This window comes from Mustela putorius, unplaced genomic scaffold (genome assembly GCF_011764305.1).
Source record: "Mustela putorius furo isolate JIRA1106 unplaced genomic scaffold, ASM1176430v1.1 tig00000275_pilon_pilon_pilon, whole genome shotgun sequence".
NCBI lineage: Eukaryota > Metazoa > Chordata > Mammalia > Carnivora > Mustelidae > Mustela > Mustela putorius.
Genome location: NW_025421341.1, coordinates 2,322,225 through 2,349,606, shown reverse-complemented (window position 1 = coordinate 2,349,606; position 27,382 = coordinate 2,322,225). Strand labels below are relative to the sequence as shown.

The 27,382-nt window shown below is 37.4% G+C and overlaps 1 protein-coding gene across 1 annotated transcript in view; it reads left to right on the top strand.

Moving 5' to 3' along the window:
* DNAH7 (dynein axonemal heavy chain 7) overlaps window positions 1–27,382 on the top strand; it is a 254,346-nt gene that overhangs the window by 38,126 nt on the left and 188,838 nt on the right. The window contains 6 exon segments of the mRNA XM_045078496.1: window positions 3,399–3,518; window positions 14,822–15,005; window positions 15,661–15,840; window positions 20,752–21,024; window positions 21,807–21,934; window positions 24,467–24,545. Of these exon segments, the coding sequence (XP_044934431.1) occupies window positions 3,399–3,518; window positions 14,822–15,005; window positions 15,661–15,840; window positions 20,752–21,024; window positions 21,807–21,934; window positions 24,467–24,545 (964 nt within the window).

The following is a 27,382-nucleotide window of genomic DNA, read 5'->3' as shown; positions in this document are numbered from 1 at the left end:
AACCCACTGAGCCAGCCAGGCGTCCCTCATATATACTTTTTAAGTGCAATCTTCACTTTGCCTGACTTCCCGCAGCCTTTCTTTTCCTCATCTCTGCCTTTCTTTCCACCAGTCTAAAGACCCATGATAACCATCCAGTGGGATATCTTTCATTATTTTTATGTGTACTCATATTATCAAATACATATGTGCATCCACACACAGGCACACATATCCATAGCATAAAAATGGCTTTTGTTGGTCAGACTGAATACTGTTAGAACATCTTTTAGCTTTCCATTGTATAATGTGGACTTCTTTGCTTAAATTTGGCCATGATTTAATTTTGCATGCAGTCATGAGGCCACTCTGTATAGTATCGCTCTCACGAAGGATGTTTTCATACAGTGATATATATATTTCATTTTCACAACAATGCCAGTGGTTTTTTTTTTAAATATCCATTTATAGATATGGATCTCTTTGGAATTGCCAGGACACACTGAAGTGGATGCAGGCGGGTGAGGCTGTAGTGCCTAGTACTGTCCACAACGGGCTAGACTTTGTTGGCCAACGTCAGGAGGCAAGAGACAAGAAAATGAAGGGGAAGAAAAAGGGAACAAAGTTGAGATAAAAAACAAAACAAAACAGTAAACAATGGATATGCCCAAACCTGTTGTCCGTGATCATAGTGGCAGAAGTATTCGTAGCAGCAACTGAAGCAAACCTCAGGGCATCTGGGGTGACGACAAAAGAGAAAGAAGCTTTGCAGTCTGTGGGTAGGAAGAGGACTCCACCAATTCCAATGTTGCCCTCGTAGACATGAGTCATTTTCACTCTATGAGAATGTTGAGTGGGGCGGGCAGTCAGCAGCACTGCCTCTCAGAGTAGGAGCCAGCGTTGACTATAAAGGGCATCCTTCCTCTAGGTGAAAAGTGTTTGGCCTCTCAGCAGGTGTTGAAAGTATGGGACATCTCTGTGTAGCAGAGGTGTGGAGAATGGTGATGGAAAAGTCATCTGAACGACTGCAAAAATGCACGAGTGTGGAAAGCTGAAAGGGGATGCTTGTAGATGGAAGGTGCAAGTTCATGTCCTTCAGTAGTGAGACTGACAGAGCCCACTGAATGTCAGAGAGAGCATCTGTAATACAGTCACAGCCTACATAGCATATGGGCATTTTTGCTTGAAAAGTAGTGTGCATATATGAATATGTATGTGTAGCTTGTAGGTACATATATGTGGAAATTGCCATAGGCTAGGGATTACAGTAGTTGAATATAAAAGGAAGATGTTGGGAACCTGGGTGGCTCAGGCAGTTAAGCATGTGCCCTTGGCTCAGGTTATGATCCCTGGGTCCTGGAATCAAGTCCCACATCTGGCTCCCTGCTCAGCAGAGAGCCTGCTTCTCCCTCTGCCTGCTTCTCCCCCTGCTTGTGCTCTTTCTCTCTCTCTGACAAATAAATAAATAAAACCTTTAAAAAACTAAAAATAAAAGGAAGATGTCTAAGAAAGTGAAGCTTATGTTGTCCACCGTCCATCCCCTGCCTCCGGCAACCACCAATCTGTTTTCTATATCCGTGAGCTCAGTTTTTGTCGTTTTAGATTGCACATAGGAGTTTATAAAGTTCTTTATTTGTCTTCCTATATTTGACTTATTTAACTTAGCATAATGCCTTCAGGCTCTATCCATGATGCCTCAAATGGAAAGCTTTCATTCTGTTTTATGGCTGAATATTATTCCACTGTGTATATCTGTACACCACATTTTGTTTACCCGTCAATGGACATTTAGATTGTTTCCATGTTTTGGCTATTAGAAATAATGCAATGAACACGGTTGTACATTATTCTTTTATTGTGTTTTCATTTTCTTCAGATAAATATTCAGAAGTAGAATTGGTATATAATAATCTGGTAGTTCTATTATTTACTTTTTGAGGAACCCTGTATTATTTTCCATAGCAGCTGCACCAATTTACATTTCCAGCAACAGTGCACAAGGATTCTCTTTTGTCCACATTCTCATCAATGCATGTTATTTCCTATCCTTTTTTCATATCCGTTTTGACGGGTGTGGGGGGACCATCTCATGGTGGTTTGATTTGTATTTCCCTCATGATTAGTAATGTGAACATCTTGTCATATACCTGTTAGCTATCTGCATGTCTTCTTTAGAACGATGTCTATTCAGATCCTCTGCCCATTTTTTAATCAGATTTTTTTCTATTGAGTTTTATGTGTTCTTTATAAATTTTTGATATTAACCCCTTTTCAGTATATGATTTGCAAATATTTTCTCCCATTCAATAGATTGCCTTTTCATTTTGTTAATGGTTGATTTTTTGTTGTGCAGAAGCATTTTAGTTTGATGTAGTGACACTTGTTCATTTTTTGCTTTTGCCTTTGCTTTTAGCATCAGATCCAAAAAATTATTGCCAACACTCGTGTCCAGGGATGTATCACCCATGTTTTTTTCTAGGAGTTCTATGGCTTCAGGTCCTACATTCCTGTCTTGAATCCATTTTGCGTTCATTGTTGAGTATGGTATAAGATAAGGGTTCGATTTCATTATTTTGCATGTGGCTGCCCAATTTCCCCAACTGAAAATTATTATTATTATATTATTATTATATCCAGCATAGAGCCCACAACAGAAACTTCTTAAATGTGTAAATCATGTACATAACAAAGATCCATAGCACTGTAGTCAGAAAAGAAGGTGTGTGGGAAACTGTTGACTAGAAGAAGCACTATGTTTTCTTAAAATTCGTGAGGGAGACAAACCACGAGAGACTCTGGATTCCATGAAAGAAACAGGGTTACAGAAGGGAGGGAGGTGGGGGATAGGATAACTAGATGATGTGATGAGCAAACAAATAATGAATCCTTGAACACTCCATCAAAAACTAATGTTGTACTGTATGTTGGCTAACTGAACATAATAAAAAAAAGTCAAAACCAGACAGGATCAAAAGACTGATATATTAGGTCTTAATCAGGTGTGAGAATTCCCCCACTACATGGCTCCCTAAAATGCAAGGTTACTTTCTTTCCAGAGTGGGTACAATTTTTGTTTCAGGTATAGTGAGCTTTCTTAAGCTTTACCTCTTTTCCTGTTGCAATTATTCTGATTTGAAAGCAAAAATCAGTCTAAATTTTCTATCAAATCCCAGTTATTTCAACTCTGTTTTACTTCACAATAATGTTTCATAATCTTATGTTGTGTTCTTATCAAATTTAATTACATTATTTTAAAAATTAAAATTTTAAAAATTTTATGTTCTTAACTATTTAATTTTATTAAACACAAATTTTAATGATAAAACCAAGGAATATTATATTTTTGAGATCAGTTAACAAAAATATTTAATGCAAAAAAATCTCCTGCCTTAATTATTGTTTATTTTTATGTCTTGCAGAAAATTACGTTTAGTTGATGTAGAAGAATTTCATAATCGCCAGGATGCATTAGAACTGTCAATATTTCAGACCATTGTCATGAAACACATGGAATCTGCTAAAGAGACTCTCCTTAAAATGTAAAGTTTTAAAATTTCATGGAGGAAAGCACAAATTTAAAAATGTTATTGGCGGGGAACTACATTTTAACTGCATTTAGAAAATCTGATTTTAACAAGTTTGTAATTACTTCTGTTCAAGAACTAAGTATAGTGTCTTTAACTGAATTGGTCTGTACTGTCTACCCAGATGTTCTACACAACATAGATTGTGAAGGAACTAAAATGATTATGTTTTTTTCTCTCAATTCTGGTTTCTACTTCTGCTCTGTGAGAGGGGTTGAATACCAGGGAGAGAATGATCATCAACTAATCCATTTGCTAGATATTCGACATCTACTATTAATATTACATTTAAGGCACTCTACCTCTTTCATTTTGCTTTTGGGTGGGGAATGAAAGAAGTTTAAAGCACTATTAGGTAGGGAAAATATATTCTTTAAAGGAGTTTACTATCACACTGAGAGGTTAGACTTATCACATGATAATTAAACATCTTGGCTCGACTCTTAAAAATGGAATAGTCACATATGATAATTACCAATGTAGGTGCCAGAGAGCATGCTCTGAAACAATACAGGAAAATGTTTCTATCATGGGTTGTTGAGTTATTATAAATAGGATGTTAAAATTAGCTCAAATTTCAGATAGCAGAGAGCATGAAACTCCTGCATGGTTTCATGATTTTCACAAGTTACTTAGAGATACATCCTGATAGCTAAAGATTGTATCTTTGTTGTTTTTCTCCAATATTTTAGAATCAAATTCTTTGTCTGAAGTCACTTGAAAGAACTTTAGAATTTTATTTAATATTAGTATTTAGTTAACATAAACAAATAGATGAGAGCTATAGAATGAAACCCCATAATTAATTACAGAGCAGAAAATGACCCCTTAAGGACATAAAACCGATAAATTTTCTTGATCGGTAACTTCGAGTTATAGTCCAGGAGGAATACATTACCACCATAAATTTTGGTAAATTGGGTGTCAAAGTACAGAGCAGAATAAAACCTTTGCTGAAAATTTTGTGGAGAGTTGTAGATTGATTTGCTGTAGCCTCAGTGCTCCCTGATTTATTCTAAGGGGAAAACACTCTGACTGTACTTTAAATAGTGAACCGGAATGTGTTTATCATGGCTAAAAGGTAGAACACCAGCTTACCACAATGGAGAAACAGTTAGCAAATGATTAATTATGGTATCTACGCCAAACCCAGATGTCTTCTCTCAGGATTCATTCTCTGCTTCTATTCAGCATTTATTGTGGTTTATCACCCCTGCCGTCTGGAAGCTGTTTTTCTAGGTCCCTGTGCCTCTGGTTTTTCTGTTTGTTTTTTTCCTAGCTGTACTTGTTCTTACTATTGCCAAGAGTGGGGGCCTCTCAGGTGTTTACTCTTGTGAGTCTTCTCTATATTCTTGGCAATGTCAAGATTTCATCTGCCTTATCTGTCTAAAGATCTTAAGTTTTTTGAGCTCTAGGCCCTTGTTACTAACCTCATACTATATGTCTCCTGTTGAATATCACGTCAGCATCTAAATATTAGCATTTCCATTACAGTGGTAATTCTTTCTTCCAAGCATGCTACTCTTCTTGTTCTAGACCATTCCCAGGCCAAGCTGAAAACTTTGTGACTTTTTCTATCTGTTGCTTATCGTCTACATCTTTACCACCCCTACCCTGCCTCCAGCCATAGTCAGTGTATTGCTAATTACTTTTTAAAATCGAGGTATAATTCACTCACCATAAAATCACCACCTTCTTGTGTACATTTCAGTAGTTTATAATATATTCAAAGGTTTTGCAGTGATCACCACTAATTCCATCACCCCCCAAAAGAAACACTTTATCTGTTATCAGTCATTCCCGATTTCCCCTCCAACATGCCCTGACAATCACTAGTACATTTTCTGTCCCCATTCTAAACATTTCATCTCTGTGGAATGATATAATATGTATTCATTTATGTCTCACTTCTTACACTAAGCATGATATTTTCAAGGTTCATCCCTGTTATAGCATATATCAATAGTTCATTCCTTCTTCTGGCCAAATGATATTTCTTTTTTTTTTTTTTTAAGATTTTATTTATTTATTTGACAGAGAGAGAGAGAGAGATCATAAGTAGGCACAGAGGCAGGCAGAAAGAGAGGGGGAAATAGGCTCCCTACTGAGCAGAGAGCCCGGTGTGGGGCTCCATCCCAGGATCTGAGGTCATGACCTGAGCCAAAGGCAGAGGCTTAACCCACTAAGCCACCCAGGTGCCCCCCAAATGATATCTCATTGTATGGATCTAACACATTTTGTTTATCCATTCATCAGTAGATGGACATTTGTGTTGTTACTATCTTTTGTCTATTAGGAATAATGCTGCTATGAACATTTTTATAAACATGTTTTTAGTTCTCTTTGGGTAGATACCTAGGAGTAGAATTACTGGGTTATATAATAACTCTATGGTTAACTTTTTGAGGAACTCCCACAGTGTTTCCTAAAGCGTTTGTTAGATTTTATGTTCCTTCCAACAATGTATGAGGGTTCCACTTTCTCTACATCCTTGTCGACACTGTTACTGTCCATCTTTCTGATTAGATATAGTCATCCTAGTAGATGTTAAGTTCTATCTTACTGAGGTTTTGATTTGCATTTCCTTAATGACTAATTATATTGAGTATCTTTTCAAATGCTTATTGTCCATATGTTTATCTTGTTTGGATAAATGTCTATTCAGATCATTGCTTACTTTGTATTGAGTATCTTTTTATTGTTGAATTTTAAGAGTTCTTGATATATTCTGGATACTAAGCCCTCAGGTACACGATTTGCAGATATTTCTCTCATTATGTGGTTGATCCTTTCATTTTCTTGATAGGCATAAATTTGAGGTACTTTTTTTTTTTTTAACATGGGGCTTGAACTCATGACCCTGAGATCAAGACTTGAGCTGAGATCAAGAGTTGGTTGCTTAACTGACTGAGGTACCCAGGCATCTTGAGGCACAATATTTTTAATTTTGATAAAGTCTAATTATCTTTTTGTATACTGATCTTGTATCCTGCACCCTTGCTAAACTTGTTTATTAGTACCAATGATTTTTTTTTGGGGGGGGGGTTATGTGTAAACTTCATATCTTTTATATATATATATATATATATATATATATATATATATATGATTGTGTTATCTGCAAATAGACAGCTATACTTCTTCATTTCTTATCTGTGTGGTTTTTTCTTGTCCTTGGTTAATTGTTTTGGTTAGACTCTCTAGTATAGTGTTGAAAGAAGTTGCAAGGGCAGAGATCCTTGTTTTGTTCCTGATTTTAGGGGAAGGCTTTCAGTCTTTCAGCATTTAGTTAGCTGTGTAATTTCCCTTTATCAGGTTAAGGAATTTCCCTTTCATACTTAGTTTGTTGATTTTTTTTATCATATAATACCACAGATTTTGCCTAGTGTGTGTGTGTGTGTGTGTGGCTTTTTTTTTGCAGCTGAAATAGTGGATTTTTCTACTTTATTAATACATTACATTGGTTTTCATGTACTGAACTAATCTGATTCCTGAGATAAATACCAATCCCACTTGGCCATAGAGTATAATTCCTTTTATATGCTGTTGGATTGAGTTGGGGATTTTCGTGTGTACGTGCATAAGGGTCATTGGCCTGTAGTTTTTGTTGGTATTAATTTTTCTTTAAATGTTTAGTAGAATTCCCCTGGGAAGCCATCTGGCCCTGGGCTCTTGTTTCTTGGGAGATTTTTGATTACTGCTTCAATTTCCTTATTGATTGTGAGTCTGTTCAGATTTTCTATTATTTTTTCCTGGTTCAGTTTTGGTAGTTTATACTTGTCTAGGAATGTATCCATTTCTCACAGATTGTCTAATTTGCTAGCATATAGGTACTCATAATATGTTCTTATGATTGTTTGTATATCTTTGGTGTTGGTTGTGATGGTTCCTCTTTCATTCATGATTTTATTAATTTGGGTCCTTTTTCTTTTCTTTTTGATAAGTCTGTCCCGGGTTTTATCAATCTTATTAGTTCTTTCAAAGAACAAGCTCCTAGTTTCATTGATTTGTTCTACTGTTTTTTTTTGGTTTCTATTTCATTGATTTCTGCTCTGATCTTTATGATTTCTCTTCTCCTGCTGAGTTTAGGCTTTCTTTGCTGTTCTTTCTCCAGCTCCTTTAGGGGAAGGGGTAGGTTGTGTATTTGAGATATTTCTTGTTTCTTGAGAAAGGCTTGTATTGCTATATACTTTCCTCTTAGGACCTCCTTTGCTGCATCTCAGAGATTTTGAACAGTTGTGTTTTCATTATCATTTGTGTCCATGAATTTTTAAAATTCTTTAATTTCTCAGTTGACCCATTTATTCTTTAGTAGGATGCTCTTTAGCCTCCATGTATTTGAGTTCTTTCTAACTTTTCTCTTGTGATTGAGTTCTAGCTTCAGAGCTTCATGGTCTGAAAATATGCAGGGAATGATCCCAGTCTTTTGGTACCAGTTGAACCCTGATTTGTGACCTAGGATGTGATTTATTCTGGAGAATGTTCCATGTATACTAGAGAAGAATGTGTATTCTGTTGCTTTGGGATGAAATGTTCTGAATAGATCTGTGAAGTACATCTGGTTCAGTGTGTACTTTAAAGCCTTTATTTCCTTGTTGATCTTTTGCTTAGATGATCTGTCCATTTCAGTGAAGGGGGTTTTCATGTCCTACTGTTATTGTATTATTATCAATGTGTTTCTTTGATTTTGTTATTAATTGGCTTATATAATTGGCTCCTCCTATGTTAGGGACATAGATATTCAAAATTGTTAGATGTTCTTGTTGGACAGACCCTTTAAGTATGATATAGTGTCCTTCCTCATCTCGTATTATAGTGTTTGGTTTAAAATATAATTTATCTGATATAAGGATTGCCACCCCAGCTTTCTTTTGATGTCCATTAGCATGGTAAATGATTTTCCACCCTCTCACTTTCAATCTGGAGGTTTCTTTGGGTCTAAAATGAGTCCCTTGTAGACAGCATATCGATGGGTCTTATTTTTTTTATCCAATTTGATACCCTTTGTCTTTTGATTGGGGCTTTTAGCCAACTTACATTCGGGATAACTATTAACAGATATGAATTTAGTGCCACTGTATTGCCTGTAAGGTGACTGTTACTGTATATTGTCTCTGTTCCTTTCTGGTCTGTTACTTTAAGATTCTCTCTTTGCTCAGACAACCCCTTTCAATATTTGCTGTAGGGCTGGTTTGGTGTTCACAATTTTTTTTTTTTTTTTTTTTCTGTTTGTCCTGGAAGATTTTCATCTCTTCTTCTATTTTCAGTGATAGCCTCGCTGGGTATGGTATTCTTGGCTGCATGCTTTTCTTGTTTAATGCTCTGAATATATTGTGCCAGTCCTTTCTGACCTGGCAGGCTGCCATAAGTCTTCTGCCAAACTAATGTTTCAACCACTGTAGGTTACAGACCTCTTGTCCCGGGCTGCTTTTGGTATTTTCTCTGCCGCTTCCAGTCGGTGACGAGAGAAGAATTAGGCACCAACAAGTCAGCTGCAAGAGATTGGGAGCAGGAGACAACAGTCAAAAAGGATGGCTGCCACGAGCAACTCCACAGTCTCACTTTTATTGGATAGAAAACAATAGCCAACAGAAGGATTGATGAAGGTCAAACGTTAGTCACGTCTTGCAGACTAGCAAGGAGGAGGATAGAGTTTATAGTTAAACAAGCACATTCAAAGGACTCATCTAACTAACGACAGGCGCTTCTGGGAAGAGAAAAGAGCAATAACGGATAAGTGAAGCAGGCGGTTTTCCGTTCCACCCTGAGCTGACTGGGCGTTCCCAGGTGCTCGGCTTCCCTGAAGCAGGCGGCTTTCCGCCCTGGGCGGGCCCGGTGTTCCCGGCTGCCCAGCTTCTGTGAAGGGGTGGCCTTCCACCCTGAGTGAGACAGGCATCCCCAGCTGCCCAGCTTCATGGTTGTACATCGTCCTTCTCCCCAAAGACCTGTTGCCAGTATATGTATTTCTTAAGGCCATATCTAAATGTGCTTGGTAACTAGTAAAATCCTCCAGGGGTTACAGTTTAAGTAACAAATTGTTCCGAGGGGCAGCAGCATTTCTCTTTGTCTCTGAGGCTTGTAAGTTTTACTATTAGATGATGGGGGGGTGGCTTATTTTTATTGATTTTGAGGGGGATTCTTTGTGGCTCCTGGATTTTGATGCCTGTTTCCCCAAAATTAGGGAAGTTCTCTGCTATAATTTGCTTCAATATACCTTCTGTCCCCTCCCTTTCTTCTTCTAATATCCCAATTATTCTAATACTGTTCTGTCTTATTGTGTCACTTATCTCTTGTCACCAGACCCTGTGGTCTAGTAGTTGTTTATCTCTCTTTCATCCAGCTTCTTTATTCTCCATCATTTGGTCTTCTATATCACTAATTCTCTCTTCTGCCTCATTTATCCTAGCAGTTAGAGCCTCTTTCTTTAATTACACCTCATTAATAGCCTTTTTTATTTCAATTTGGTTAGATTTTAGCTATTTCATTTCTCCAGAAAGGGATTCTCTGGTATCTTTTATGCCTTTCCCAAGCCCAGCTAGTATCTTTCATTCTGAACTCTAGTTCTTACTAATGTCCACATTGATTAAGCTCCCGTCAGTCAGTACTGCCTCTTGTTTGTTCGTTCTTTCTTTCTTTCTTTTTTGAGGTGAGTTTTCCTGTTATATCATTTTGTCCAGAGAAGAATAGAAGAATGAGAGAACAAAATGCTAAAAGGGTAACAATGACTCCAGAAAAATATAAACAAATCAGGAGAGATCTGAAATTGGAGGGGAAAGAAATGGGAAGAGGGTGGTGAATAGAACAGAGCCGCACACTAGATCTGGGGTGTATTTTGGTCTATTAGAAGAAACTGCTTCCCAGAATTTTAAAGAAAGAAAAACTTATATATATACAAAAATAAGGGTAAATACAATGGAGGGATGGCATATGACCATAAAGATGAAAATTTAAAAAGAATTTTAAAAAGGAATTGTTAAGAAATTCATTAAAAAAAGAAAAAAATTAGGGAAAAAAAAGAGAATGTGATCAGGCAGGAGACAAGAACAAAGTCATATACTAGGTTTAGGGTATATTTTCATCTGTCAGAAGAAAGTGTATCCCAAAATTTTAAAAGAGAAAAACTTATATTTATATAAAAAATAAGATTAAATACAATGAAGGGGTAGAATATGACTGTAAAACTGAAAATCTAAAAATATTTTTAAAATGGAATTGATAAGATGGTAGTTGAAGAAAAATTCGAAAAATAAATAGAAAAAGAAAAAAACAAAGTTTTAAAAATTAACTTTGAAAGACTAAGGAGTCATGGGGAAAAAGCCATGAATTCTATGTGCTATATTCCCCTAATGCTAGAATTTTGCACTTCTCTTTGCTCGGTAAACTTGGTCTTGGCTGGATGTTCTTGCTGATCATCTTCTGGGTGAGGGGCCTGTTGCACTGATTTTCACATGCCTTTGCCTGAGGTAGAGTTGCATTGACCTTGCCAGGGGCCAGGCAGAATAATCCACTTGGGTTTGCTCCTGGTAGCTTTTGTTCCCTGAAAGCTTTCTGTATAGATTTGGAGAATGAGAATGAAAACGGTGGCCTCCCAGTCGCTGGCCCCAGAGGGGGTGAGAGGTCAGGGCCCCAGTCCTCAGTGTGGCCTCAGAGAAAAGCAGTCAATCACTCCTCTCTCCCTGGTCCCTGGCCACACTTCATGCTCACTTGGCCTGTGACTGAGCATTTCTGTCTTTGGCACACGACCCCATTTGGAGTGTCCAAACTCAGCAGGTTCCTGTGGAGGATCCCATGCTGCTCCTCCCAGTGGAGGAAGGAGAGTCTCCCCAGATCTGCTAGTTGTGGGGTCCCTCCTTGGAGAGTAGTGGCCCAACTGTGCCACAGATAATGATTTATGACAACCCTGAGCTGAGAGCCCACTCCTCGGCTCTGTCTTTGCAGCTGGCTTCCCCTCTCCAATACTTGGGAGCTGTGCCACTGAGCTCTGCCCCGTCTTTCTGTGACCCCAAGGGTCCTGAGACCACACAGTCCCAGTGAGGGTTTCACCCCTCCCCCCATTCAGCCGCTGGAGCGACGTCCCTCAGTGGAGCAGACTTCTTAATGTTCAGATTTTTGCTCCACTGCTCTATCACTTGCCTGTAGCCAGATGATAGAAGCTCTCTCTCCCCTGTGGTCTCTCTTCCCTAATATTGCCCTGGATTCTCTTCTTCGCAGTCCTACCTTCCAGAAAGTGTTCACTTTTTCATTCATAGAATTGCTGCTATTCTTTTCTTTGATCTCCTGTTGAGTTTGTAGGTGTTCAGAATGATTTGGTAACGAAATGAATTCCTGGGATGAGATAAAATTTGGGTTTCCTACTCCTCTGCTATCTTGCTCCTCCCCAATATTGCTGATCTTTTTAAAAACCAAATTTTGGGTCTGTTGATTTTCTCTATCTTTTTTTATTCTCTATTTTTTCCCCTTCTCAAATCTTTATTTCTTCCTTTCTCCTCGTTTTGAGTTTAGTTTTCTCTTTTTCCATTTTCTAGTTGAATTTAGTTACTGAGTTAAGATTTTTTTCATTTTTAATGTAGCCATTGACATCTATAAACTTCCTCCAGTCACTGCTTTCTTTGTGTTCTGTGAGTTTTGGTAAATGGTGTTTTCATTTTCATTCATCTCAAATTATTTTTTGATTTCCCATATGAATTCCTTTTTGACTGGCCATGCAGGATTGTGTTGTTTAATTTCTATGTAGTTATATATTGCCAGAGTGTCCGTTACTGATTTATGATTTTTTATGATTTGAATCCTTTTATGTTTTTTAGACTGAGGACCACCAATTGTTCTTGATCTTCGCTCAGAAGCCTCTTTCTTGCATATGCCTTTTTATTCCCACTGCAACTACCCTTGCTGGGCTCTTTTAGCCTCCTGTGTAGCCTACAAACCACCGTCATGTGACATGTCCTAACCCCGAATTTAGTGCTTCCCTTTTGTTGACAAAATAAGTCACCATTTCTAAACCTACCTTTTAAGGTCTTCTGCAACCTGGACCTAACCTAGCGCTTCCATTCTCAGGTCTGAAAAGACTTTCACCTTGGGCCATGCCTGGAGAAATAGTCCTGTTAAATTAAACAAGACATAACTTCTAACATCAGTCTATAACTGTTAAGTATTCAGTGGATAAAGTCTCTTCGTTCTCCTTTTTAACCAATTATTGATTTTTTTAAAAAATTAGTGACTCTTTGTTTTCATCTGTGGGATGGGAATTCTAGGAACATTTGGAAGTTGTTTAGTTGCTTCCTTCTTAAACTTGTGACTCTTAGCATTACCATCTTCACACATAATTCTATCAAACTGAATCAGAGGTTAAGGAAATTTAACAAAAAAAAACCTCTTGAATACCATCAGCAAAATAGTATGATTTATACTATTTACAGTACTTGATGTGGCTCATTACTGGAGAAGCCTCTCTTCTGCCCTTCAGTACCCAGCTCAAATGATCCGTCTTCTATGAAATCTCTATTGCTACCCCTTAAAAATGATCACTTTCTTCTGAATACCTCTGACCCTTTATTCTCTTTTATTGCCTTTCTTTTGTAATATGTATTTATGTGTTCATCTTTTCATCCCTCTCTTAGCCTCAAGGCACTTTGGAGACTGACTAATATTTTGCACAAAGTGTTTTGTACATACTAGGGATCCCCGTAAATATCTTTGGGACAATGACAGAATAATTTTTAAAACATATCTTTTTATTTGTTCATTTTCCAGTTCTGTAGCTCCAAACTTACTCCATCTCTTGTCCAAACTACCGGAAGTTTCTCGGTCCCCTTTCTTAATGTAGCATTACTCTTCTCTATATAGTATTTGTTAGTTTTCCTCATTATCTGTTGCTTCCACAAGGACACCTTACTGCAGAAAGCTCTGCCATGGCCTCATTTTAGAGAGTGAGGCTGTCCCAACTTCTCGTGTTCAGCTCCCAATTCTACTAAAGTCCTCTCAGACTTCCCCCCACTTCTTTCTTTCTATCTTCTAGGAAGAAATCTCTCTATTACTTCTATTATAGACAATGAAATTATTGGATAAATTAGCCCCACTTACCCACCTATTTTTCTTATTATCCCGCTTCTACTTCAGATCCTTTCCTCACGGTCCTTCTCATTTCATTTCCATCTATCAATGAAATTGCCATTTTCATTATAAAACCCTTCTCTGTTACTTAAATGGAAAATTATATCTCAATCCGTTGACTTCAAGACTGTTTTCTGCTATGACTCATTGCCTTTTTATTATAAGAGATAGGAGATGATGTCATATCTTTTTACATTTCCCATGAAACTGTTTCTAGCATGTAGACATTAAACACATATTTGTTAAAGAAATGAATACATGCATTTAAAATTGAGATCTTTATTGAAAGGATTTGGCAACTCCTGAAAGTATATGGACTATGTTTTTTTAAAACTTCACGATCTCCTATGAAAGAAGATTCAGTATTCCTTAATTTTGTAGTATTAGTGGTTTTATAAACCAAAAACTTATTATGTATCTATATGTGAATTTGCCATTTAAAAAAAATTCATGATCTCTTATGAAAGAAGTATCGGTATTCCTTAATTTTGTAGTTTTAGTGGTTTTATAAGCTAAACACCTATTATGTATCTATATGTGAATTTACATTTCTATTACAAGGTTACATACACGTTTGAGACTTTGTTCTAAATCAGTCATTCTTTCAGGGTTTCACAATAAGGGGAATAAAATAATACACTTGATTTTATTGATTTGTCTTGTTTTCAAGTCATTGTGAAACAGAATAACATATAGTACCAATAACATATAGTACTAAATAAGCTCTCTCTTGGTTTAAGCAGCTATTTACATTTTAGCTTTATACTAACAAATCCATTCCCTAAAGAACATTTTGGAGACTGGTGCATAGTATTTTGTAATATCCAATAAACTTTTATTCAAAAAGTACAGAAAGCATAGTTTCAGGAGTTAGAGTCAGGGTTTATTTTTTGATGTTTTTGGTTTTTTTTTCTTTTTTTCCTCACCACATCACATTGTTGAGTCATCTTCTCTTGGCCTTGATTAAAATTTCTTTTCCTAGAAAAATTGAAGTATGCTAGTGCTTACATTTCAGAGGGTAGATAATGTCTTAGCAATAGAGCTCTCTATGAAGACCTTTGGATGTCCAGAAGTTACTATTAATGCTTAACGTAAGAGGAGTGATTCACTGGAAGTATTAACTTTTAAAAGTCTTTTGTGCTTTCAAGGTGGTTTCCAGAAGTTCAGAATATTTATTACCAAGGTAATAAAAAAAAGCAATTGCCAACTAGTGACAGCAGTGCCAAATTGGAATCTTTTTTCAACTGCGCAGCTACGCTTATGACTTTACAGCTGCAAGAACTCACTTTGGTCTCCATGCAGGATTTCACAGACTTAATAGCACAACCACCAGTAAGTATGGTGCCATAACACCACTACTCAACTACTAATTTATTTTCAAGAGGAAGAAGATTTAAAAAAAAAAAAAAGACCTTTACTAGTGGTAGAAGAAGAAGTACATCTTTAGATCACTTACCTGTTTAAAAACACTTAGTATCCTGAATATTCAGGATATACGAGTATCACCTAGTTGGTGAGGATTAGTGAAGAGAAATGAAAACTCTTCTCATTGGGAAATTTGGGCCATGATGGCTGGGGGAGGTTTCTGCAAGGAACTCTCTTCTTTCCAGGAGAAGGTCCTGTTTGAGTATGCGCTGGGCCTGGGAATCCGAATGTTCTCATAGGCTCTTTCTTGCATGACTCCAGAGCCCCACTGCTATGCACATCCTCTTTTTTCTGAAACCTTGACCCCAACTCTGGTTGATCTGTAGGCCTGGTGGGTACTAAACACCAACATGTCTAGCTGGGAAGTGCTCTTGCACTTTCTAGTAGACCTCCTCATTGGCTTAACTGTCTAGGGCATAAGAGGAAAGGTGAGAACCCATGAGTTCTAACTGGGACCACTGCACTGCTTAGTCTTTCTCCATTTATTCATATATATATATATACACACACACATACATATATGTATATACTCACATACATGTATCCTTTTTTTTTTTGGCAGGATTCTGTTAGAGCTTTTGAACATCCCGGTTTCATCATGAGGCTGATTCTTGAAAATGACACCATTAAGTTTGAACCTGAGTTCAGTGACTATATAGACATCCTTCTAAATGTTTATGATACCATGATTAAGGCTGTCAGTTTTGTGCCAAGAGTTGAGACAAAACTGTATTCCAAGTGGGTAAGTAACAGGGATATTCTGATTGCTTGAATTTTCATGATGACATTCATTTCAAACAACTTCTAAAAGGCGTAGACCTGTGTCCTCTGCTGTGCGGAATATAAAAGGCTTGGCAACATTGTGATTGGCTTATGAGAAGCTTTTAATTAAAAAATACAGTATTTCCATTACAGTATACTTAGTTACTTAGTCTAGTCTTGCCTTGGACTGAAACTTTTCTTAAGGGAAGGAATTAAAGTTTGTGCTCAGGTTTAAGGCAGGCAGTCAGGGTTGGCTGTGGTACTCACGCCATGCTGCACAGCCCCCGATACTTCTCTAGCTCTCTCAGACGGTCCTCCGGTTGGTTACTCTCCACATATACCTTTTCCCATCAGCATTAGTGTCTGTACTCTCAAATCACAGATTCTACTTCGCTTCTCTCTCTGGTCATTTACTTAGCAAAGCTATGCTGAACTTGTATATTTCAACGGGAGCTACTGCAGTCTAGTATACAAGTCGAGCATGTCTGATAATTCCTTAACTTAAAAGGTTTTCAAGTTTTGTAAGTCCAATCAGTAGCTTTCTCATTTCCTTCTTATTTTATTTTTTAAAAATATTATTTTATTTATTTACTTATTTATTTTTTAAAGATTTTATTTATTTATTTGACAGAGAGAGATCACAAGTAGGCAGAGAGGCAGGCAGAGAGAGAGGAGGAAGCAGGCTCCCTGCCGAGCAGAGAGCCTGATGCAGGGCTTGATCCCAGGATGCTGGGATCATGACCTGAGATGAAGACAGAGGCTTCAACCCACTGAGCCACCCAGGCGTCCCTAAAAGTATTATTTTAGAGAGCACATATGTGCACATGAGCTGGGCAGGAAGATGGGGCGGGAGAAGGAGAGAGGATCTGAAGGAGACTGTGTGCTGAGCACAGAGCCCAAAACGGGGCTTGATCTCCCGACCATGAGATCATGACCTGAGCTAAAACCGACTGTGCCATCCAGACACCCCTCTTTTTTATTTTTAAAATAGTAAACAAATATTTCATGTACAGGAAAGGGTCCAGGAGACTAGTGTGTAGTTTTAAGTGGTAATCCAGTTACCCCTGTGTACTTACAATCTAATGAGAGAAATGTAGTATTACTGATGCCTTTAAGCTCTTCCTGCTCCCCACCGCCCTTCCCTGCTCACCTTCCTCTGCTTCTGCCTTCTAGCAAAAGAATCATAATCTTGAATTTTGTCGTTCTTAATCTGAAAATTTTAAGATACACTTGCTACCTGTCTGCATATCCCTAAACAATTTCCATTTAGTGTTTCCTTGTCTGTGTATATATGTGGAGTCCTCTTGTAATGAGTGACTTGTTTTATTTTATTCAACATTGTGATTGTGAAATTATCCATTGTGAGGATGTTTATCTTCATCGTAAAGTTTCTATTTTTTCAATATTTTTATTTTCTAGGAATTCCAGTAAGTTGTCACATGGGACTTGTCACTTTTTATTGTCGCCTGTGTTTAGTCGTATATTCATTTCTCTTTCACTTCTCCGTTCACTGATCTGACACTTGCTCATGGTGGTTTATTTCTATGGGTCTTTTTCCTTTATCATTATGGGCTCATACATGTAAGAACTTCATGCAGGGAAGTCCTTAAGGCCTTAATTTAAGGTGGTTCCTCCCGAATTTGCATATTCTCCTCACAGTTACTCTGGAGGTCTCTCCAGACCAACAACCTTTTTTTTTTTTTAAATTTAATTTTATTTATTTATTTGACAGAGACACAAGCAGGCAGAGAGGCAGGCAGAGAGAGAGGGGGAAGCAGGCTCCCTGTTGAGCAGAGAGCCTGATGCGGGGCTCGATCCCAGGACCCTGGGATCATGACCTGAGCTGAAGGCAGAGGCTTTAACCCACTGAGCCACCCAGGCACCCCCAAAGACCATTTTTTAAATAAAATTCTTGCCAAGGATTTTGTGGACAACACGGGCAGTGTGAATGCTTACCAAGTCTGCATGAGAACAAGCTGGTGGTCACAATCTTAAGGCGACAGTCTTTTTTCTTCTCCACCAAAAAACAAGGTCAAACAAGATGTTGTTGGTTCCTCATTCAGAGGTTCTGTCACCTTTCAGCATTCTGAAATTTTCTATCACCTTTCGGTATTCTTGGCTTTCTGTGGGGGTAGCCAATGTGACATTCCTCTCTGCTCAGGCTTGAGGCTTTGTTTCCTAACAGCCATTCTGCCACCCCCTCCCTTGCTAGAGACTCATTAAAACAAAGCTTAGACCACCAGGGATCAGCAGTCTCTAGGGCAGCTGTTCACTTCCGCACATAATTACCTCCCAACTCATGTGTTCCCTCACGTTTAGCCCCTAGACTTTCCCTATTATTTTATTTTGCTTCCTTAGCTACGCATTAGAAAAGTTATATTTGGCATTTTTTCCGGCATTCTTATATGTTTTGAACTAGATAGTTATTTTCAGGTTATAGAGTCCACATATTGTCATAAATAGAAGTCTCTGGAGAAATGTAGTTTACTTTGGCCTTTGTTTAATTTCAGTTCAGCTATTGTATCTTTCTCCAGGCATACCCTGCCATTTTTCAATAAGGATTTGAGGGAGTTTATGAAACAGACAAATAGAACGAGTTAATAATTGTTACTAGGCATGCTCAGAGTGACGAAAAGTATTACCATCATTTGAATGAAGATAGTTACTTTGATTTAATGGTTATAAAATATGGCTCTAAGTTTCCTGGCTTCTGAAGTGAGGAGGAATATATGACAAGTTTTAACTGGGATTAAGCAGTTAATTTAAACTGCTCAGGTCTTTTTCCCTGTTATCAGATTTTGAGAGAGGAGTCTTACATTTTACATGGAGTAATGGTTCTGAAATCCTACATATCAGCATCACCTGGTGATATTTTAAAAATACAAATCTACCACCACCACTTCTTGCCCCTAGACATGTGGATTCACAATGATAGCTCGTTCTCAGAAATAGGTTGCCGGAATCATCTAGGGATATTTTGCTAGTACTCAGGTTTGGAAGCGATGTAGAAGGTACTTCGAGTAAGATGACTGAACATGATTTTGATGACCTTTGACAGCAATGGCAGAAGTGGGTTGTAGAGGTGTTCTTATTATCATAGTCTTTGATAGAAACTGAAAGTAAAATTAAAATACATTTCTTTCCCCCTGGAAGACAAACCTTCAAGGGCCCAAGATGCTGTGAATCCAAGCATATCACCATCTCATGATCTATTTTGATAGACTTTCGAATACTTGAGCTGTCTCATTCAAAATATCATTTCCCTTAACTCTTGATAGGAACTGATTAGAATTCATATCAAAAGTATACTTTCTGGGCGCCTGGGTGGCTCAGTGGTTTAAGCCGCTGCCTTCGGCTCAGGTCATGATCTCAGGGTCCTGGGATCGGGTCCCGCATCAGGCTCTCTGCTCGGCAGAGAGCCTGCTTCCCTCTCTCTCTCTCTCTGCCTGTCTCTCCATCTACTTGTGATTTCTGTCAAATAAATAAATAAAATCTTTAAAAAAAAAAAAAGTATACTTTCTAATATAGTTCTGTGTACTGGTATCCAATTAGGTTTAGAAAGATAGACCTATAGGCTGAAGACATTAGGCAGGCTGTTAATACGTTTAAGAAATATTATATAATGAGTATTGATGAGCTTGGCATTAGATCCAATAATTACTTTGCGTACAGTACGCAATATAGATTTCTTTAGCTCAGAGTCTCCCCTCCACCACCACCCCGCTGGCCCCAGAAAAGATGGCACCAAGCATCTACTGAGCCCAGCGTTGTAGTGGTGGTGGGATTCACTAATGTTCTCAAAAAGGGTCTAATTCTAACCATTATGATTTCCTAACATCCCCCTAGAGGGCATAGCGGGCAAATGCATCCTTGATAGCTGAATAAATTACCCAGTTCTCTAAGGAATCCTTTAATAGTATCTAGTGAATGCTCTAGAATATCCACTACTGATCATAATTTTTGTTTGTTAGAGTGAAAAATCCCTTCTTCCAAATGAAAGGTAGAGCAGGTATATTTTTAAGTGTAACTTGGTTCAGGATAATAAACCCTATAGGCACATATCCTTGCCCTCTTATTTGAAAAGAGGAGACAAGCTATTGAGATTTGTTTGCTTATTAAAAGTTGTTATCTCATTCATTATTCTAATGGTGATAGCAGAATGCACATTTTGTAACCAGGGATTTTAGTTTCTTCTAGTTGCTGTTCACAGAATCAAAGATCAAAGGTCAATGAATGAGTAAACAATTTTTCTTTGTTCTAGACAGATTACTCCTCAAGGTGAAAAAGTACTGTGATTAAAGAATATGATGATATGACATTGAGCTGGCTTACTTTTTAGTACAATGCAAGCACTACCTTTCAATTGCACAAATACAATGTGGGTTTTGGTGTTTTTATTTCGTGTGTATTTTCAAGTGATAGTTCTTTCATGCATACAGAAAACCCAAAACACAACTAGGTAGCCTTGAAGGAAAACAAAAAAAGTCCATGAAACTTAGGTGTTCAGTATACTATTAGACTGAATCTCTTTCTATAGAGATTAGAAAATAAAAAAAGAGGGACACCTGGGTGGCGCAGTCATTTAAGCATCTGCCTTGGGCTCAGGTCATGATCCCAGGGTCCTGGGATCGAGTCCTGCATCCCGAGTCAAGCTCCCTGCTCGGTGGGGAGTCTGCTGCTTCCTCTCCCTCTTCCTGATGCTCCCCCTGCTTGTGCTTTCTCGCTTTCTGTCAAATAAATAAAATCTTAAAATAAATAAAAAAGACTTTATGAATGTATGTGTGTGTGTACACACACACAAATACACACAGTAAGATTGGCATTTTTACAAAGATAAATGATACAGTTACCTTTATTTTTTTAAATGAATGTTATTTTTCCCTTTGTTTAGGAAAGTAAGTCTAAACCAACAACCTTGAAGCCAGTAATTCTGGATGAAATTGTCGAAGCCCACAAAGAAAAAGTGAAAGAAGTGATAGAGAGAGAGAGTGTGGCACCCAAGGAGCACCTCAGACTCTATGACAAGTATGACTACCTGATCACCAGGAAAGCTGAGCAAGATGCTGATGCTTTCCTTGAAGAGAACCGGAGTTATGAGAAAATAATGCAAGAAATTCGCAAATATCAAAAACTAATAGAGGAGATACAGTACACATCTAGAAAGGTAAAGGGTCCGTTTTGTACAACTGTTCTTTGTAACTAGGATCTTTTCCCAGTTTTATGAGGATATGTTTTTAGATCATACAGTGAAAGAATCAGACCATAACTGTCAACAGGGAAAGTACTTATTGCCTCTCCATGAACCGAGCATTGTGGGAAACCCAGGATATATAGAAGTAGACAAAACAGTGTTCTTGTCCCCAGAGAGCTGAAAGTCTAGTACTTCAAGTCTGACTTCTGCTTTACATAATTTGTACTTGATATGATTTGTCCCCTCAAAAATTCCAAGAGCTTAGTTTTGTTTTGTTTTTGTTTTTTTGCTTTAGTGTTTATAAATCTTTCAGAAAATATGGTAATCACACCAAAATGTGATTACTTCTGTTCCGTAGGAGACTGGTAATTTTTTGTTTGTCCTTTTTCATAGTTTCCAAAATTTCCACCCAAAATACACATTACTCTTCTGTACGGAGCAGATACGACATCTAAATCCCCCACTGTCTATTTAGCAGTAACTCAATTCTCCAAAGTTCTTATGTCCATTGTTGTCCTGAGATAGAATTGGCTTCCAAGATAGCAAACTCTTGAAGATTTATCCAGAAGATGGTTGTAAAATGCAAATGGGAGGTTAGAAAATCCTGCCTACATCATATTGAACACACATGCACACACACACACCACACACCACACACACACACACACACACACCAAACAATATTGTGAGAAAGGCAAAATTGTGGGAATCTTTTCTTTTCATGTTCATTAAACTTTTAATACTTCTTGTTGCAGACTATCCGTTTAGGAATGTTTGAAATGCACTGTGAGGAATTAATCAGAGCTTTGGTGAAACGAGCAGAACTTATTTGCGGAAAACTTATAGCTAAAATGTTCCGAGATCATCAGGAAGTAAATACAAGGTATTTATGTGATACTGATATTTTTTTTTCAGGGTGTTGTTAGATAGGATCAATTGTCATTCAAATGAAGTTTTAGATTACAACAGTGTCATCAATGACCCTCCAAGAAGATGATGTCACACTTACTTCTACTTGGCTTTGTCATTTTATGATTATTAGTTTTTCACCACGAATGCACCTTCCTGATTGCTTGAAATAAGGCGGTAGTAAGAAGTGTTTGCAGTTTTGTTTTCACAAGTCAGATAGGTGTTCTCTAACATCACTAATGTTTTAAGTTTTAAGTTTGTATAATCAATACACAAAATGGATTTTCAAAGTGGATTTACCCAATAGTTTTCCTGGGTCCTAATGGATCCTCAGATTTAGAATTTCACTCACTGGGATTACTCTTCAAGGCTAATAACTTGTTGTCTTAACTAAAAACTTATTTTTTTACTAACCTGGGGAATTTTAGGATAACCGGCTCATGTTAAGTAAACTCACAAAATGCTAAGGTATAAACAGAATGCCTTTGTATGTAGACAGGATGTAGAACTCGTCTTGAATCAACAACTGGTGTTCGTGTTGCTCTGGGAACCTTTTTTCTGGTATCAGTCACATGGAAGACACCCCTCCCAATCAAAAATTTTGTAATTGTTATGGTATTATAGGAAAAAATAGATCATTAAAAAGAAGATTCGGGCTGTAAAAAAGCCTGAAGGAAGCTTGTATTAAGCACAAGAGTAGGTGCTTATATTCTAAATATGAATATAACTACTGTAATACATAATATATTTAATTTATTATAATAATATAATATATAAGTTATATATAACTATTATAAGCTATAGTCTTAAGGGGAAATAGAAATACAAACCGTAAGGTTCAGTAAATGCTGGATTGAGCCACAGACACAGAATGGAGAAGGACATGATTAATGTCCTTCCCAGCAGAGATTGGGCAAGTGGGAAAAATCAGGGCAAGCTACGAGCAAGAAGATATGTGAATTCATTTTAGAGGATGAGTTCTGGGAGTCTACCAGGTGAACAATGTAAATAAAAGAATTCCAGCTAGAAAAAGCAACATATATAAGGGTGTGAGGTGTGAAAATGGATGGTGTTACTTGAAGAACTCGGACTGATCTGTGTCGCTGGAAAGAGGCAGGAGGAGTGAGGGGTAAGGCTGAGGCAGGACAGGTTCCTGCACAGCCAGTCGGAACCAGAATCCCATATTCAATTGTGAAAGCACTTTTCCTCTAAAAGTTCTGGAAGAATAGTGAAAATGTCTTTTACTTGTAGCTCTTCATGCTGCGTTAAATATTTATTTTAATTTCATAGCTATTTCCTCTGTCTCTTAACTGTCCCTTCTGAGGTTGTGCTGATTCTACTTTTCCCCTCTTCCTCCAAACCTTGCCTCTCACCACACACGGGAAGTACAAAGGACATGTCAGGAATATTAGAGGACCAGTCAGATACCAGTGCCTCAACTTCTTGCCCCTCTGTGTCTCACCTCAATTCTGCAAGAGCCCTTCATTCCTGTCTCCCCATATTTTTGGGAAAGAGTCTGTCATACCTTTCAAAGTTCTCTCTGCCTATGGGCTCAACCCTCTTGGCGCCCATCCTTCTGGAGCTGGTTCTACCAGTTGCCCATGTCCTCTGTATCTCACTAAAAATCGCTCCTCTGCTGTGGATTCTGCCTCTCAAACTTACAACCATCTTCAGAACCCTCTTTCTTCTTCCACACTCCCCACTTCAACCCAAATTCACAACCATGCTGTTTCTTTCTCCACCTCACAGCCATTCTTCTTCTTCCTTTTTTTTTTTTTTTTTTAAAGAGAGAGAGATAGGGTAAGGAAAGGGAGAATCTTAAGCAGGCTCCATGCCCAGTGCGGAGCCTGAGGCAGGGCGCAGTCAAATGACCTGACATCATGACCAGCGCCAAAATCAAGAGTCAAAGTCTTAACCGCCTGAAACCCGAGGTACCCCATTGCAGTCAATCTTCTTTAAGAAATTTCTACCTGTTTTATCTGGTCTTTTTTAACCTTTTACCACTTTGTTATTTTTTTTTTTTTAAATCTCACAGTAAGTTCATTATATGGGCTACAACCCAAATAAGTAGGAAATATTTGCATATTACTAGAAGTTTCTGAGCATAGAGGTCCATGTTAACTGTTTGCCGCAAGTAGAGTTAATCACTCCCTTACTTAATACTACTTTTTTGGTGCTATCTCAAATAAATCTCTGGTAGAGCCCCTAAAATTCTAGGTCAGAAGTGATCGTTTATTTATGGCCTTGTTTTCTATACAGGATTATGAACCGCTTGGAGTCATTATTACGTCTTCTACAATTCTCTATCTCTGTCACTTAGTATTATAGTTGCAAATGTAAGAGATGATCATTAAATGTGTATTGAATGAATAATGGCACAGATTTTTAGATGTCATATAGATAAGATCATCTTACTTTGTTTTTCACATAAGGGCACATTTAGTATATAAGAATATATTTAAGAATAAAACTTAGTTACATAAATTGATTTTGTCTGGTATTTCAGATTATGTGATGAATTTGAGAAGATAGCAGAAAAAGCTCTTAGCACTCCTCCAAATACAGCCGAACTAATGGAAATGAAGGTATTATTTATAAACTTTATAGTCATATGTGTGTAAGTTAATTGTTTCCCCTGCTGTTATTAGTTAATTATCAACATGATAATACAATAACAAATCACTACGAAAGTTAAAAGAGGCTTAAAATAATGTTTTGTTTTGTTTTTCTTAGCTCATGAGTCTACAGTTTGGTGCTCCCGGCTGGTTCTGCTCCCAGTTGGGTCACTCACTCAGTTGGGTCAGCTAGTTCTCAGTTGAGTTGACTAGTGAAACGATCTTTGGCAATTTGACTCTGCTCCGCTTGTCTCTTAAATTCCAGCAGGTTTACTGGACGTGTTCTCACGGCATGGTAGAGACACAAAACCACACCCGGGTGTACAAATGCTTTTCAATTGTCTCTGTGCATTACAGTAGTTAACATCTCATTGGCCAAAGCAAGTCACATGGCCACAGCATGAGAAGATACCACAGGGTATGGCTATTGGGAGAGGTGAAATATCGGAGCTGTTTGTGTATTGTCTACCAATATTTTGGGGAACAATATTAATACTTACTACCATGCTAATAGCATGAGCCAGGACTGTCTTGGGCAACCTGAGATATGTGCCATTCTTAATTTTTTTAATCAAATATTTAATCTTTTTTTTTTTTTTAAAGATTTTATTTATTTATTTGACAGAGAGAGATCACAAGTAGACAGAGAGGCAGGCAGAGAGAGAGAGGGAAGCAGGCTCCCTGCTGAGCAGAGAGCCCGATGCGGGACTCGATCCCAGGACCCCGAGATCATGACCTGAGCCGAAGGCAGTGGCTTAACCCACTGAGCCACCCAGGCGCCCACAAATATTTAATCTTTAATAATTTGTTTTTATAGGCTATTTTGGTTATACATTAAAATTTTCGTGGTAATTTGCCGAAATAAGTTTTGAGCATAGGATTTATGCTACTAAAAATATTAGGTAAGTCTCACTTTAATCATTTTTGGTGTTCCTTTTGTGTTAGAATCTGCCTAGTGGTAAGTAAAACAGTATAAAACAACTAGCTAATCACAATTTTATTTTACTCCTTTTTCATTCTTTTTTTTTTTTTAAAGATTTTATTTATTTATTTGACACAGAGAGATCACAAGTAGGCAGAGAGAGAGAGGAGGAAGCAGGCTCCCTGCTGAGCAGAAAGCCCGATGCGGGACTCGATCCCAGGACCCTGAGATCATGACCTGAGCCGAAGGCAGCGGCCTAACCCACTGAGCCACCCAGGCGCCCTCCTTTTTCATTTTTGTAACAACAAGCTTTTATAAGACTTACCCCATTTCCTACCCAGCATTCCCAAGATCTAAAATAGAATCTTTTCTTTTTAGATTGTGAGATAGGGAAGCAAACCCAGCAAAATACATAAAATCATTCAAAACTTTGTATAGGCAAGAAATTACAGTGCTTATGTACATTCTTTAAATTAGTCAACTTTCAAAGAAAAGTTTTTAAATCATTAGAACTGACTTTACATATCAGCATTTAACTAAAAGAAATCTGTTTTCTTTAAAGTCTTTGTACTTGCATTGGTGTTAGCACGTGAATGCGTATGTATGTGTATTTGATACACACACCTGTATATGATCACTTTTATATTTTTATATTTTATATTAGTTGTTGTAGGATGTCAAGTGGCACTCTGATCCTGGACGATTATAAAGTAGTTGGAGAATTCCATAACCATATATGCCTGTGGAAAAAATAATGCTGAGTAGGAAGAGTGTCATTTATTTACCCTCCTAGCCATCACTGGAAATATTTACAAATTTGGAATTATTTAGTGTGAATTTCTATTGTTCATAACAATCTGTAACAGAATTAGCAAATAGGATTCATTAACTGATATTTAAAATATTTCTGCATCTTAAAAAAGTTTAGTCACACAATAGTAAAATAACTTCTCAGTTTATGCAGTACTGAAATCAGTCATTATCAGTTGGGGAAATAAAAATCCATTCATTTGAATACACAGTAATCTGATTAATCACATTATAAAAGTATATTTTCAGTTAGACATTTATTTACCTGTGGAAACCATCATGGTTCCCATCTTATTTGTTTGGATTTGTAACATAATATTTGTTCTTGTTAGAATGATATATTAATGAAAGACTTTTAGACAGTGTTGTTTTTTTTTCTTTTTAATCACAGAAGTAAAATTTTAAATAATCTGGGATTTTACAAAGTAGAAAGCAGAAGCAGAAGTTCATCTTTTCCCATAATTCCTTTTTTTAGAGTGATGATTTTTTTAGTGTGAATTCTGCTCTTTCCAAACATATATACAGTATTAAGTCTAAATAACACTAGAGAGAGAGAAGAAGAGAGAAAGACAGAAAAATGAAGATTAAATAGACTTTTAAAAACATGAGAACAAGAAGCCTTTACTTCACAGACAGGGAGGTTAGATACAGACAAGGGAAGCTGGATGTAAGTAGTTACAGGTAATCACCAGTCTTCTCATTTTTCAACGGCGAAGCAGGTTTCCTTTAACATTTATATTACTCAGATATATAAGTTAACATGTGTCAAAAGAGCTTTGGGAGAACTCTATGTCTATGTGCACATATACGTGCGTACATGTCTGCGTGTGCTCGTGCACACACACACACACACACACACACACATACACATCCCCTGCATTCACCATCACTTCTCACAGATTTGCTTTTGCAAAAGCAAAATCATTACTCTGCTGCAAGTTCCTTTCTTCACAACAATGTACCTTCTTTGTATTTCTCCTAGGTAACAAGGAACCTTAGTTTTTTCCAAGATCAGTAGCTAATTATTCTTTTTTTTTTTTAAGATTTTATTTATTTATTTGACAGAGAGAAATCA